General features: G+C 35.6%; 1 protein-coding gene across 4 annotated transcripts in view; it reads right to left on the reverse strand.

Moving 5' to 3' along the window:
• DIAPH3 (diaphanous related formin 3) overlaps window positions 1-15,001 on the reverse strand; it is a 204,823-nt gene that overhangs the window by 61,180 nt on the left and 128,642 nt on the right. For all 4 annotated transcript variants that reach the window (XM_038131457.1, XM_038131473.1, XM_038131466.1 and 1 more), the window contains one exon: window positions 11,578-11,713. In XM_038131457.1, the coding sequence (XP_037987385.1) occupies window positions 11,578-11,713 (136 nt within the window). The remainder of the gene's footprint in view (window positions 1-11,577; window positions 11,714-15,001) is intronic.

Consider the following 15,001-nt stretch of genomic DNA (forward strand, 5'->3'; position numbering starts at 1 on the left):
GGATTTGTTTTCCTCATCTCAAGAATTAAATCCTCTCAATTCAGCAAATACCAGAATTGATAGTTTTTTACTCTTGTTTGCTAGAATACAGACTGCTCTTTTCCTTCCTCTTCAGCTCAGGACATAATTCAAGTTAGACATACTGCATCCAGTTTTTGACTGACTAAAATGTAAGCCCTTCACAGCCTACTTCCAGGTTTAGCTCCCTCCTGTCTTGGGCATTTACACACAAAAATTTAAGAGGAAAATGATTACCAGGCTTGGGACAGTGACAGCTGAGATGTTTCCAGACTATTTGCACAAGGAAGGAAAAAAGAAAGCTACATTTTTTAACTTTATTAATGTTGTACCTTTACTTTAAAGACATCATGAAAAGTCCTTTGTATTTGCTTTTATAAGGTAAGGACTGATTTTGATTAGTGCAGGCTACAAAGCACTGCTCAGCTGACTAAAGGCCTCCATCTAAATTTGAAGTAACATTCTCTGAACAAAATCCCAAGAGGAAAGCTTTAGGCATGCATCATTTTGAATGACTTAGGCTCCAGGAAGCAGAACAGCAGATCACAGAGAGGAAGATAATTGAAGCCATCAGTGCAGCAGTGGACTCCAATGTTTTGGATATGGGTTCCATCTTTTCAGTCTCAGAGTGTAAGGAAGCCAGATTCTGTGCAGTATTCATAGGGCAGATGTGAACAATTTCTAGATCTTTCAGCCATGTATATGATCAGGGCAGAAGACTTTTTGAAGGCTTTTACATTGTAAACAAAAAAAAAACCATAAAGCAACCTAAATGTTTCAATGTAACATCAAAACATTTAGGTAGTCATTTAGCAATGACTACCTAAACTCTGAATCTTCATTACAATGAAATTCAGATACAATTTTACAAGGAAATTGTGGGTGGGTGATAAGAGCAACTTTGTCAAGAAAATGCACAGGATACATAGAATTCAACTTGAACTTTTCATAAGGCTTTGATTTTTTTTTCTGGTAAAAGCCATAGAAGCAACCAGATAATCTTCATTGACAGGTGAGTAAAGGAATACATGAGTCAGACTATCAGTCGGACTTTCAATAACAGTGCACAAACTAGAGCCATGACCCAGAACACAGGGATTCGACACTGATAAAATTCTGATAAAATTTTGGAAGAATCTTGTTACAATACAGTAAGAAAATTTCCAGTGTACAGCTACAAGCAGAGCAGGTGCAAAGTGTGCCTTGAACCGACTGGCTGAAAGGACAGCTCCTTTTAGATTAAGAAGTATTAAATGAAACTTAAGAAAAAAATCACTATTTGCAGTAACTTCAGGCGAAGGACACATAACAGCCCTTCCAAAAGCAAAACACACGCACATACCTCACGTTTCAAATCAACACTCCAGTCCAGTATCAGAAGAGATACATTTCTTACTTATGCCCAACACAAAGTAGAAAGCCTTTGATAGTGCTTCAGAGCCCTTGGCAAGTATAATCTAAAAAGGTATGATTTCTCCAAGTGACTGATGCACCCATTCAATAAATTTAGCTGAAAAGAGTAGGTTTCATGCCATCTTGTTTGCTCTTGATAAACTGGTCCATGGTTGAGCTGTCCTACAGTGCTCTTATGGTTTAGAAATAGATACATTTTGATTCTCAGCATAATAACAAAGAGGACCCAAAGCTCCAGAGAGCTTAAAACAAGTTAAATTCAAAAGAAACTCCACCCTTCAAGAACTCTGAAAGACAGCTGTCCCTTTCAAGTCAGCTGTTGAAATTAAGGTTGGTACCTACACAAATTTAATTTAAGATCGCTCATATGACAAAACCAAATGGTAAACTGTGGTAAGAGGTGGTTCTTTACCACAGAGATACAAAAATACTTCAGTGGTGTAAGGTACCAATTCTTGCATCTCAGTTGGATCACAGTTTCCTTTTCAAGTAATGGGACTGAGAGTGAAATCATCTTAATATTGAGCTTTTTAATAAAAATGTTAATAAAACATTTCTGATGTTCATTGTGAGTCTGTAAGTCATTTCTTTCTGTGACAACAGAAAAAAGCCACTGTAAACTCACACTGAGTTTTTCACAGACATTATCCAGTTTTATTTATATTGGTGCCAGATCCAGTAGAATGACTCCCAAAGCAAGTGTTTCTGAGAAACATCTGGGTAAACTGGACTTATAAAAGAATTAACAGAAAGCTAAGCCTTTGTAATTATGTACCCCAGGACTTGATACTGGGGATAATATTTATTACATCTTTGTTCATGACCCAAATGATGGAATAGAGCGCAGTCTGATCAAGTTTGCATATTGTGCAAAATTCAAGATAATGGCTGACCCGTTCAGAAGAACCTTGAAAAGCTTGCCACATAAGCATCCTAATGAACTCCAACAAAAGACCTGTATGTGATGAGGTGAAACCTCATCCAGGAGCACAGATGAGGGGCTAAATGGCTGGAAAGCATCTTTAAAAAAATAATTGGGGACTATGGTGGACAACATACTGATCATGGGTCAGTATTGTGGCTCTGTGGCAAAGATGACCAAAGAAAAGCATTGCCAGCAGGTCACAAGAGGGCATCCTTCCCCTCTTCTCAGCACTGGTGAGACACATCTGCAGTGCTAAGTCCAGCTCTGGCACCCCTGTACACGGAAGACACAAACAAAGTCAAGGGCCATGAAGATGCTGAAGAGATTAGAGCATCTCTCACATGAGAACACACTGAGAGAACTAGGGCTGTTCAGCCTGAAAGGAGAAGGCTCAGAGGGATCTTATCAATATATATAAACACCTGTGGGGAACGGTGTGGGGTATAAAGGGGACAGCACCAGACTTATCTTAGAGATGCCTAGAGAGGACAGTAGACAGTGAGCTCAAACTGCTTACAAAGATGTTACCTTTCCACTAAGTCCACTGAATTTTGCATACACACCTACTCTCACACCAACTCAACAATACGGGAATAGTCTAGAAATGCATTTTATATTGCATTACCTGCTAATATTTTTAAAAACCACTTAAAAGACTCAGTCTTTTTATAGCACTTTTCCTATTCGCTTGGGATGCTGTGCCTTTTAGTGGGAAAAAAGCCTGCTAAATTGAGAACAATGCTAAGTTTCTTTTAGTTTTATTTAACCACTTATGACTAAAACAGATCAGCCTTATGCACTCAGATTATTTAAGGCTATGACTTGAAAGGACAGCTAATAGGAAGAACTATTGATTACATATGAAAATGTCAGTCAACATGTTTTACTATCCAGGAGTTTCCCATTTTCTTTACACATCACAACTCCAATGACACTGACAAGAATACTACCAATCTGCTTTCCAGACTAGCCAAAAACTAGTATTTTCTTTAGTTTTGTTTTGCAGGGGGAAAAAAATACAAACATCTATTATTGAGATGAATCGATTACAATTTCATTTAGAAAGCAGGAAGAACAACTGTAGGAGCATTATTAATTGAACACAGCTTCTATAAAGAATATATTGAGCTGGACATAATACACCTGTGTGGGTGTGTGTAAACATCTTATCTCTTGGTTACTGTGTGCCTCTGAAGGAGCTTATTGAGCACAGTACTGCTTCCTTTTAAATTTATAAATAGGCAATAAATTAGAAAATATACACAATTATTGCTCATAGTGAAAGTTGTGCTACAGAGATGGGGGCTCAAGAAAATTTTCAGGTTAAATCTTTTTTCACAAGTGGAGTGATAAAGTTCTGACTGGACTGCGTGACTGAGCTTACTCTAAGGAAAACTTCTGGGCAGATTTGGGTGGGAAGGATCCTTTGGTCTTGGGTTGGGTAGGTGTAAATGCCTAAGAATACCCAGAAAAATCGGACCAACAGCCCACCTATCCTTGCATCCTTTGTGCACTAGTAGCCAATAGCAAACATTTATACAAAGAACAGGATAAATATATAATTACATTTCTAGAATGGTCTCTTGGTCTCCAGCTGTTCATGATTCAAATACTTTGTATTTGAATTTAGTAGCCTTCAATAGAAAGAAGCTGCCAGAGAAATCAAGTAACTTTTGTCAGCAAGCTTCAGAGCAAGGATATTTTGGTATGCAGTAACAAAATTGTACTTCTGTACAACCACTGAGGTATTGCTGAGTGAAGATAAGCGTCCTAGCAAACAGCATAGTAATAGAAGTAGCAGCAGACTCAGTTTGAAGGAAGAGTCAGAGACATGACCTTCCCATCAGCTAGCTTTCCAACAATTACAGAGCAGTTTCTTGGCTCCTTTACAACCTTGAACTGAGGAAAGTAAAAATAAAGCATATCCTCCAATGCTTTAGTAAGGATATTTCTTCCTCCCTTCCTCTGCAACTTGAGAAAAGAAACTTTTGATGATACAGAAAAATACCTGAAAGAATAAAAGCATCATATAGCAGGAGTGAGAGTCTAGAGGACTCTGATGTCTACCTCCTTACAGAGGAGGTGTGAGGTAGTATTTGGAGTAGGAAATGCCTACTCAAATCAAAACCTACTATCCATACAAACATTAGAGCTGTTAGAGCTCTTAATCCCAAAGATATCTCCAGAGATTGTATTTGTTTTTCATGGTAATGCCATTTTAAGTTTGCAGTATTGTTTTCATATTTGTTGAGAAATTTTACTGCTATAACATAAATGGCAAGCCTTATGAGAATATTCATCTACAGACAATACTTTATTGACCCTTAATTTTTTCAACAGTTCTGTATGTTCTAATTATTTTTTTTCTCTTCCAAATACAGCTGTTATTTATTTTCCCTTGGGCTTTGTGTAAACCTCAGTTTCACAAACGCTTTTCAGCTGCTATCTCCAAAGATTCCACTTCTAAGTAAAATTTTCAGAAGGAAAATAATTGTTTCTTCTAAACAACTTGCTCTTTTGGAGCTTCTACATAGTACAAACTAATGGCAGTTGCTGCATTCTGAGCCAATGGGCTGCAAATAAGTGCATGAACTTCCATGTTCCAGAAGACTTAACACCTTTGACATCTTGTTAGAGCACAACCTGTGACTATTAGCTGTTGATTAGATTAATATACATTCAGATCAGTTCTACTTTTTTGCACTAAAAACATCAAATTCTGTGAACAGATAAGGTTTTGCTGTATCTCATCTTTTGCTGTGGCTTCTGCAGATGTTTTACATCAGATGTCTCACACTGAGTCTTTCAGATTTTTTTTATTAAACATATCTGTATTTTATCACTCTTCTGGAACCTTTTTCAAGCATGTATGTGCCAATTATTCTTGAGGGAACATCTGGATGTTCTTGGTAATTTACCCAGATTTATACTTTACTGTCACAACAATACAATTGTAGCTGAAAAATAACCTCCATACTTAGGGAAGTATCAAGTGATATCTCCTTTATAGTGGATTTGTGGCCAACGTCTGTCACATCTCATTCCTCATATGTATGACGCTTTCTTTTTTTTAATTTTTTGGTTTTTTTTTTTTGGTAAACAGATATTATGCAAAAATTAGATCTATTCTCCAAAACTGGCATGGGCTTACTACCAACTGTCCAGTAAACATTAACCTGAGTAAAGATTGAGTAAGTAACTGTAAAAGGTCTCAGAGTTCTTTCTGCCACTGTAATTTAACATAGGAGGAAGAGCTTACACTCCTCACAGTTACAGAAAAGAGTTATTTCCCACTGGCGTCCTAAGAAAAGTGATTCTTAAGAATGAATTCAAATAACAGAAAGTGACCTCAGGAATCCTCTTGGTGAAGAGGTCCAATTTGAGGATAAGTGGAGGCAATCAGGGAACAAGAGGAAAAAGTTATCAGCACCAGGGAGGAACCAACTTGAGTGGAGCACTTGAAATTCCAAAAGGGGAAACTACCTGGAGAAAAATAACGTACACAAAATGCTTGTTGGATATTAATAATATATCCTTAGGACTTCATATATATCACTGCCAGATCTTCCATCCCCTTTACAACTAAATTCAATGAAATTTACTAATTTAGTTGACTGTAACATACTCCTAAATTCCCAAAAGCTAGTAAGATATGTACTATTGTCCTAAAATCTGTACTTTTTCAGGATATTATCCCAGCAGACATTTTGAAAAAAAAAAAATTGCCAACATATGTTAGAAACTAATGATTTCATTTCAATGACTTTTGCAGTCCTTCACTCCCCTCAGAGGAAAGGAGTACTCTTGAGGAGTATTGAATCTCTTACTCCAGTGAGAACAAATTAATAAAATGGAGGCCTTACGAACTTGAGCTAAACAGGTAATGTAGGGTCTTTGAGGGTACCTACTAATACAAATAGCTTTGGGGATTTTTAATTTATTTTAAAGGCAAGCATTTTATCTGCTGGAACCTGAACTTTAATTACCTAATTACATTTACTACTTTCATTTTTAAACTATCACTACTGGCATCTATGGTGTCCTTTTGTTTTGCAGAACACTACAGAACTAATGAAAATATTCATATTGCTCAAGTTAGCAGACAATAATAAAGCAGTAAATATTTGAAGAACCAAAGCCTAAAATGCTCTTAGCAAGTTTGTGAAACAGGAATGTGGGGTTTTTTTTCCAAAACGAGATAAACAATATATAACCTCTGAAAAATAAATACTGCAAAATTGACTGCAAATAAGGTCATCACTGCATAAATGAACTAAACCTTATTTAAAACCAGATCATTATGATAAAAATGAAACTGAATAACACAACTGAAAACAAACTAATAGTCTATATTGGAAATTAGATATTCCATTTTGGCATTACTTCACTGCTTTTATGCAAGAAAAGGGCAATCTTTGTAAATAACCACTGATAAAAGTGGCTTGTTAGTTAAATAGTATTCAAATAAGACACAATGAAGATGCCACAATGATGGAGTTCTCAATTATATTACAATAAATTTAGCTGCCATAATCTCAGCTAAAGAATTCTTTACATTCTGATAAGATCAAAATAATTGATTGGTGTGCTTCTACTAAGAATCTGAACAGCATCAGAAAGTATGTATCTGAATGTTAATAGTATGCAGACAAGTGGCATTTACATGAAGATCCCCTTTCACTGGCTATTTACCTTTGGAAGGGTAGTGTGTGATAGTTTGATTTGGCTTCACAAAAGCAAGTAAAGCATCTCATGATGAATATAATTTTGTAGTCCAGAGAATATTCAGTGGACAGATTTTATTAACATAAATTTCAAAATGCTAAGTATCACTCACTACTTAGTCAAAATGTTTACTGAATTCCACTTGCTTTTCAAGTTAGGATGGGAGCTGAAAGGAAAATATGAAGCTGATACTTTTACCACGTAAACTGAAGACTCACAACCTTCTTTATCAGTGAACTATTTGAGCTGTGACCACTAGGACATGAAGGTGTTGCTAAGATGTAAACTAGAGATAGAGGCTTTTAGCAAACCACAGTTTAGAGGTGATAAATCTGACACTGGTTGCAGATCCAAATCTCAAAAACAATTTGCAAGAGGGCAAATGAAACTATTCCACATAATAACAAAAATCTGTGGTCTTATTAGCAAAAGTTAAAATATATATTGTAAAGCCTACCTAAAATGTTCAGGTTTTTCTAAAACATACTGTACTGCATATTCATAAAACACTACACACTTCACAAACTATGAAATAGTAACATATTTATATCTGAGATATAAAAAAAAAGAATTTAAAACTTCATAAAGACTTACCACAAAGTGCACATATAGATCTAATTTTAGAAAATTACCATATCCACACTGATTTGGTGCAACAGTATGGCAAAAGAAGCCTGATATAGAAGCACGGATGACAGAGCATACCTGGGATCTAGATGACTCAGTTGTTGCCTGCATGTCAAAGGCACAACACAGGCTAATAAAGATTATTAGTTTGTGAGAAGGCCAATATATTACAGGACTACCTTGGAACTCATGTTTGTCATAAATGTCTATTACTACTAAGGAAATTATTGTTTTCATCCTGAAGAAATTAGTTTAAACGAAAACTGAGGAGTTACCTTTAATACAGATTGGTTTTCTTTTTGGGTTAATAAGACCTTTGTAGTCTTAAATTTATTTATAGTAGCTCATTCAAAACTGGTATAAATACAGTTTAATACGGTCCTATATTATTATAAATACAGTCCTAACATGGTATGTGCAAATTAATGACTCAAGTCACATAGTGGGTATATTTCAATAAAATTTATATTTTGTTACATATTACTTTATGATGTAAGTGTCCCTGTGCATGGCAGAGGGGTTGGGGGTTTATTGTCCATTCCAGCCCCCTAGCCTTCTATTATTCTATGGTTCTATATTAAGATTTTTTCAATGCAAAAAAGTCAAAAAATACCCCCCAAGTCACTAAAAAGTTTTGCAGTATTATGTAGGATAATTTTATGCAAAATTAGCTTCCCCCACCTCATGCAGCCAAAGGTAGCATGATAGGCAACAAAACCCTGCTCTTCAAATAGCTTCCAAAAGCAGATGAAAGATAAGGAAACCCAAAGAAAAGGACTTCAAGAACAGATTCAAGCAGAATCTGGAGAAGTTTAGATGTCTGTGTTGTAAATGAGACCAGTGGTTAATAATACAAGCTTAGGATGATGATACAAATCCTGTTTAAGCAGTGGATAGCACCTCAGGTCTTGAAAGGTATTGAAAAGTACAGGCTGAAAGAGCAGCTCCAGAATCATAAAGTAGTCACTAATGGCTAATTAACAGTCACTGAATAAAAGCACAACCTCAAGTACTGTGAAAGATTGCTTTTACCTCAAGAAAAGGAGCAGCAGCTAAGCAAGAGAAAATCAAAGGCATTGCTGTGGCCTGGGGAACTAACACACCTTAAGCATTTTACATCCTCTAACCTAGAGATCGACAAGAGGATTTGAACTATCTAGAAACTAAATCATTTTATAAAAGAATAAGATCTAAAACTATGTATGGGGAAGAAAAGTGAGATGGTAGAGTAGGAAAAAATCTATTTCCATTCTAGCTTCCCTTGCAGAAAACCTCTGAAATTTCAGTATGTCATCTCGTCAACTAGGAACATCATTGGTAGCCATCATCACCAACACTATAGCATCAACTCCATGGGATTTTATACTGACATTAAATTTTGGACATGGATGTTAAGACAGACTATGCAGAGGTAGTGATTGATAGGTACTAAGAACCAATTATAGTGACAAGGATAAGATAATAGCACAACCAGCGCGGCTAATGACTGGCAGCCCAGTAAAGTGGGATTGGATTATTTTTTGATTGGTTTTGTTGTTTATTTTGATTTTTATTGCTGTTACTGCTTCTTAGAGTGTTTAAAGAAGTTTAAGAGAAACAATTAAGAAACCATGAAATAGCACCTAGTACAGGGATTCACAGCCATTCCTAATTTTCAAATAATTTTCAGTTAAACGCCATGTTATTCAAAAAAAAAGAGTTGAGGTGTAAAATACACTGTGATCTATCCACTGAGAAAAAAAAAATATTGAAGAACCATTTAGCACATATACTCCCATCTTTTCTCTTCTAACAAGTATGCACCTCTTTGAAACCCCAAAAATAACTTCTGGGTTGGTTACACCAATGAGTTTTACTCGAGCAATATTTGAAATAATGTTCCTACAAATCTAACATGGGATCTAGTCACCATATAAAAAAATAATAGGCAGCAAAAATCAGTTACTCCACAGTCACACTTCAGGTAAGAGTGTTTTGATGTTTTGACAGACAGAGGACCTGGTTATGAATTTTTTAGCAGATCAGACATGACTGATTTACAGATTCTTAATGAGAAGACAGCCTTTCAATGAACAAGTCATAGACAGGAAAAAATCTTTTTTTTTTCCATTGGTTATGTAACTCCAAAAAATCAGAGCTACATTATGCCTCTTATTAAATACTGTAAGCATAATTTTGGTAAGACTGTCAAAATAATAGCAATAATCATCATTAAAAAAACAAAGCAAACAATGCCATTTTTCACACATTTGTTGTTGTCCTGCCTGACAAACAAATCTACCACATGTGCTTTCTTTCCCACTCCCAAAATTCAAGTTTTCTAGTAGACTTAAAAATATTTTTGCAAAAAGGCACAAGAAACCTTATAACCCATCAGTGGCCAATTTAGTCAATATCAGGCTCAAGACATTTATAGCTTGAAGTGACCCTAGCAACATCTTCTACTGTCTGCTGTTTAGATCATTCATTCCAAACTGAACCATCAGTGACTCACAGCACAAGAAACATCTTTCTGTACACTTGCATGATACCAAAATCCCAGGCTACTTAAAGACTAGTAGAGGACAAGTACTTAGCTCCCTGCCTCATCAGCTGAAGTGGAAGGGTTTACTACCAGAGGCCTACATACATGTGTATATAACACGTAAGTCTCCAACATTGGCACCTGTACCCTGGGAAGACTGAACATGACATTATGAAGAACAGGACTTGAGAGCAGCTTCAACTTGGAATAAAAGACTATCAATTTTCCATCCAAAAAGCTATCAATCATATGTACTGAGAGAAATCTTGTTTGAAACATATCCAACCACGCATAAATACAGACACCACTTTTACCCCTTCCTAGTCTTCTGCAGCCTCATCTATCTTCTGTGAGCATTGAAAAGATCGTCACTGATGGTTTTCTGATTGGGTCTTGAATTGTACTTCTAAAGAATTAGAATTTCTGTGTTCAGAGAGCAGCTCCCTGATTTCCCACAATAAAACTTTAGACTCACACCTCAAAACATGGACAGGCTTATAAAAATGAATCAAAGACTTTTGGTCTGAAGCATCCCTGAAACTAAGCACACCTACTCTGGCTATTAGTGAAAACTCTAGATGGTTATCTAGAGACAGATAATCATCTATGCCAAAGGTGCCAACCAGGCTTTAGGTAGGGAACTGTTTAACAAGATCTGCTCAGGAAAAGAAAAAGAGAAGCTCATGGCAATTTACACAGTAAGTCATGTATCTGAAGTCATGTATTCTGAAGGACTACGGAAGCTCAATCTAGGATGAAACACAGGCGTATAGAGGATCATCAGACACCTCTTTAGTAACAGAAAACTCACAGCATCTGCCATCTCTTTTGAGACAAAAGACAATATAGCACCAGTAACTTTTAAAATGCATGACTGAGGGGGTTTTTGAGGTGTTTCAATAGGGACCTGTTAAACTAACAATTGACACACTCAAAGAAAAATACCAAGTAATTCAGGAAGAGCTTAGTCTTATAAAAGAACAAAAATGAGTATGTAACCTTAGTTAAAGAAAATGGCTTTGTGATTTGGAAAATATCTTTTCTCAAGTAACATAAAGGTTTTTGAGCATAACTGAGCTTACACGTGGTCACACAAGGTTCAATATATTCCAAGGGAAAAATAAAAAGCAGCAATTTGAGTTATTTTAGAACTCAAAAACCCAGGCAATTAGGAAAGCTCATTAAAAAACCCCTAAAATTTAAACATTGCTTTGCTGAAAACTTTAATCAGTGAAAAAACATTTATCTATTTTGTTTTTTTCTCAGAGCACATTCAGATAATGAAAAAACAGAAGATTTATTTCCAGTAAAATGCTTGGTCAAATGTGTTTTCTACATCACTTACCTGTTTTCATTTCTAACAAGCGTTTTTTCTTTTGTTGTCTCTCTAGTTTTTCTTTTTCTGCTTTCTCCTTAGCTATTTTAGCACGTCTCTGTTTTTCTTCTGCTTCCTTTCTTCTCATATTTTCTTTTACGGCTTGCTATGAAAAAAGTAATAGAGTTCCATTTAAATGGAAGTCTGAGCAAAAACAAAGCTGAACCTTAAATACAAAGAAAAAAGCTTTCAAACTGTAACCCCTAACTAACCCTAATTTATCAAATCAAGTACGTATTTCACATTCCGTATTTAAAACATTTTATGCAGAAGAGTAAGCAAATTCAGAATAAATACATTAAATGCATACTAATTGCCCCCAAATGAGGATTACAAATTCAGCAAGAAATGCATCTTAAGAATATACATGTTAATGTATGAAGAATTCAAAATATCTAAACCACCTTGTTCTACAAAAATGTATGTTACCACTTGTAGTTCTAAAACAATTTCAACATTTTCTTCTTTCTCATGCTGCCACCACACCAAGCAAAACAAGGCTGCCTGCGTAACAGTGTTGCATTTTTCTTATTCTTATCAACATATGCATGAATTCACTGGGTTTAAAAATTCTGGTTAATATCCATACTGTTTATTTAGAATTATAAATATGTACTCCAAAACTTCCAGTGAAGCTGAACCAGAAGAACAAGCTTCAGAGTTTTAAACTAAAAAAATTTTGCATATTCAGACATTAAGCAAAAGAACTATTACATTCAATACATTTTTAACAGAAGTATTTTGGGATTACCTTTTCATTATTTTAGTGTTAGCTATGTACACTGGTAAACTCTCAGTGCTCTAAGAATCTACATTTGCATTAAAGTGCACCTATTCTTCATTGCAGAAAGTTGGTTTTTTTTTCCGAACAGCTACAGTCTTTGATAATATATTAAAGTGTCCCCTCTTACAAAATGGCATCTTCACAAGGTTGGAGGCAAAAGCTGCAATTTTGCAGCTCATTTTTTTTAGCGGGAAAACATCCAGACTGCACTCAGGAAAAAAAAAATGGACTGACAAGTATTACATAGTACAGACAAATACGGATTACAGCAATACTTGCACAGGCACACAGGCACTGTTTGCAGCATAACTGCCATAGAGAGTGACCAAAAGAAGGGGGAAAAAAAACTATTACATAAAGCTTGTGAAGAAATACTTGTTTGGATAACTGAAGAAGAACAAGCTTTCCATCATGAAAAAGGCAATGGAATGGATTTTTTATACAAAGCAAAACTGTACTTTCACAGTGACTCCTCCAAAGTCACCTCTGTCAAATTTCTTGATTCAGGGGGAAGAGGGTAGGATGCTTCCTAAAAAATGCTACAATTTTTGATTAAAATAATTTCGACAAATGATTTGCTGATTTTCAGACTGGGCATTCTGTAGAATAAACTACTGGATAAACTACTGGATAAAATTCAAATGGGACCTGGTACTTGACAAGTACAATACTGGCAGAAATTACACACTTTCCTTATAGAGGAAATTTCCTTTCCCAAGGAAATTCCTACTTTGCACCTACTTTTTCCTCCCAAATAATATCCATAGGACTCGGCCTCAGACTGCAGTCATTCAAATGTAGATGTCTATTATTTTTAATGACTTCAGGCTGATGATGTCTTGGGTACTATATAAGACACTTCTCCAGGATACCAGGTACTTCTGTTGTTACATCTCCTTTAAGACATCAGGTAAACAGCTCTCCAAATTCCACTAAATGAATTAAGTAAGCATCTCCCTTGACTAAAACACAAGACACTCAAACTCTCATAAAAATATGCCCTAAGGCCAAAATCTATCCTGCATGTCCCAGGTGTTTTCAACACGAAATGTAAGTGGAATGCCAAGACCTAGATTTTCCAAACTGGAGGCATTCTTGGGTTCTCTCTTGTGACTTCCAGGGTACTTTCTAATTTTTATTTAAGTATTGGCTTCATTTAAAGGAAAAATAGAGTCTAGGGAACACTTTTACTTGGTTGCTCCTCTTATGGTTCTTGAAGGTATGTCTCTACTGAAGAGTAACCTAGTGCCAATAGGAGCAAGGGGTTTCTATAACTTATGATTAGCCTAGTCTTGGACAGAAGGGCTGTCACACACCTCAAGGTGTGTTTGCTTCCCTTCCTACAACTGGAGGAAAATTCTAACCATTAGACAATTTCTCCATCATGAAAGCTATCCTTCCAAGGAAAGGAATGACCTTGTTAGCAGTACCCATGATGCTGTGAAAGTACAGAGGGAGGTAAATAGGGATATCTGATACTTAAGATGTTCCACTGAGTGTACCATTAATTTAGCTGTAGAAGCTAAAGCTCTGAAGGCAAGATGCTTCACCCTTTTTTTTGGATCTGGCCAAGTAACTATACTCTAGATTTGGTGCTCACAGAGTGCAAATAATAGTTGTCATAGCTACCAAATAACACTAAAATACAAAGTGCAAATCAAAGTTAGCTATGAAACTCAAGTCTAGGGCTCCAGATTTAAACACAGAGATTTTTAAAACTTTTTAATATATTTTAATTAATTAAGAATGAAAAAAAAATATAAGTAGGAAAATACTTCATTTAAATCATCAACATTGCACAATAACACTTTGTCACTCTTCCATACCTACTGGTGACAAGTCATCTTTTAGTTCGGGCTTCATAATAATCCAATGATTTTTCAGCACTAAATTTACAAGTCTTCTGAACTAAATTTTCTAAGATAACCATCACCTTCAGTTTCTGTCAGTAATAAACCCCAATACTAAACAATCATGAAAATCAGCTCATTTGTCTCATGCTTGGCATCTCAAAAATCTTTTCTAAAAAGTCTCAAAACTGAGCAGCTACTCAAGATTTTGATTAGTGTCACTGAATGATAGGGGGTTTCATGCCTTATCTACACATCTTTTTCATATAGCCTTCAAACTGCTATGCAAGACGGAATTATTAATTTTCCTCAAGGTTTCTTCTATCATGCTCATCAATAATACCTAACTGTTTTGAAGCATTAATTAATCTATCTTTATGAAACTGCTGTGAAGTAGAGGCTAGCATCAGTGCTAATTTCAAAGACACAAAGAAGAAATATGAGAAAATTAATGCAAAGCACAACCACTTTCTTAGAGTCTCCAACTCAACATGAACCTAAGCATTTAAAATTCTACAACATTTGCATCAGAGGAGTGGTTTAAACATCAGAAATTAAAGTAATACAACTATTTTGTAATATTTATTAATTCTGAAAGCAGACTACTGAGTTTCATATTAGGCACTGATCAAGTTAGGAAAACATAATCAATGCCCCTGTTCCCAAAAATCTGGCATATGCAACTTGTCAAGCAAAATTATTGCAATTGAATAGTATCTAGGGTTTTAGTTGTGCAACTCTGAAGCAGCAGAGGCTTAGT

The sequence above is a fragment of the Motacilla alba genome, chromosome 1 (genome assembly GCF_015832195.1).
Source record: "Motacilla alba alba isolate MOTALB_02 chromosome 1, Motacilla_alba_V1.0_pri, whole genome shotgun sequence".
Classification (NCBI taxonomy): Eukaryota; Metazoa; Chordata; class Aves; order Passeriformes; family Motacillidae; genus Motacilla; species Motacilla alba.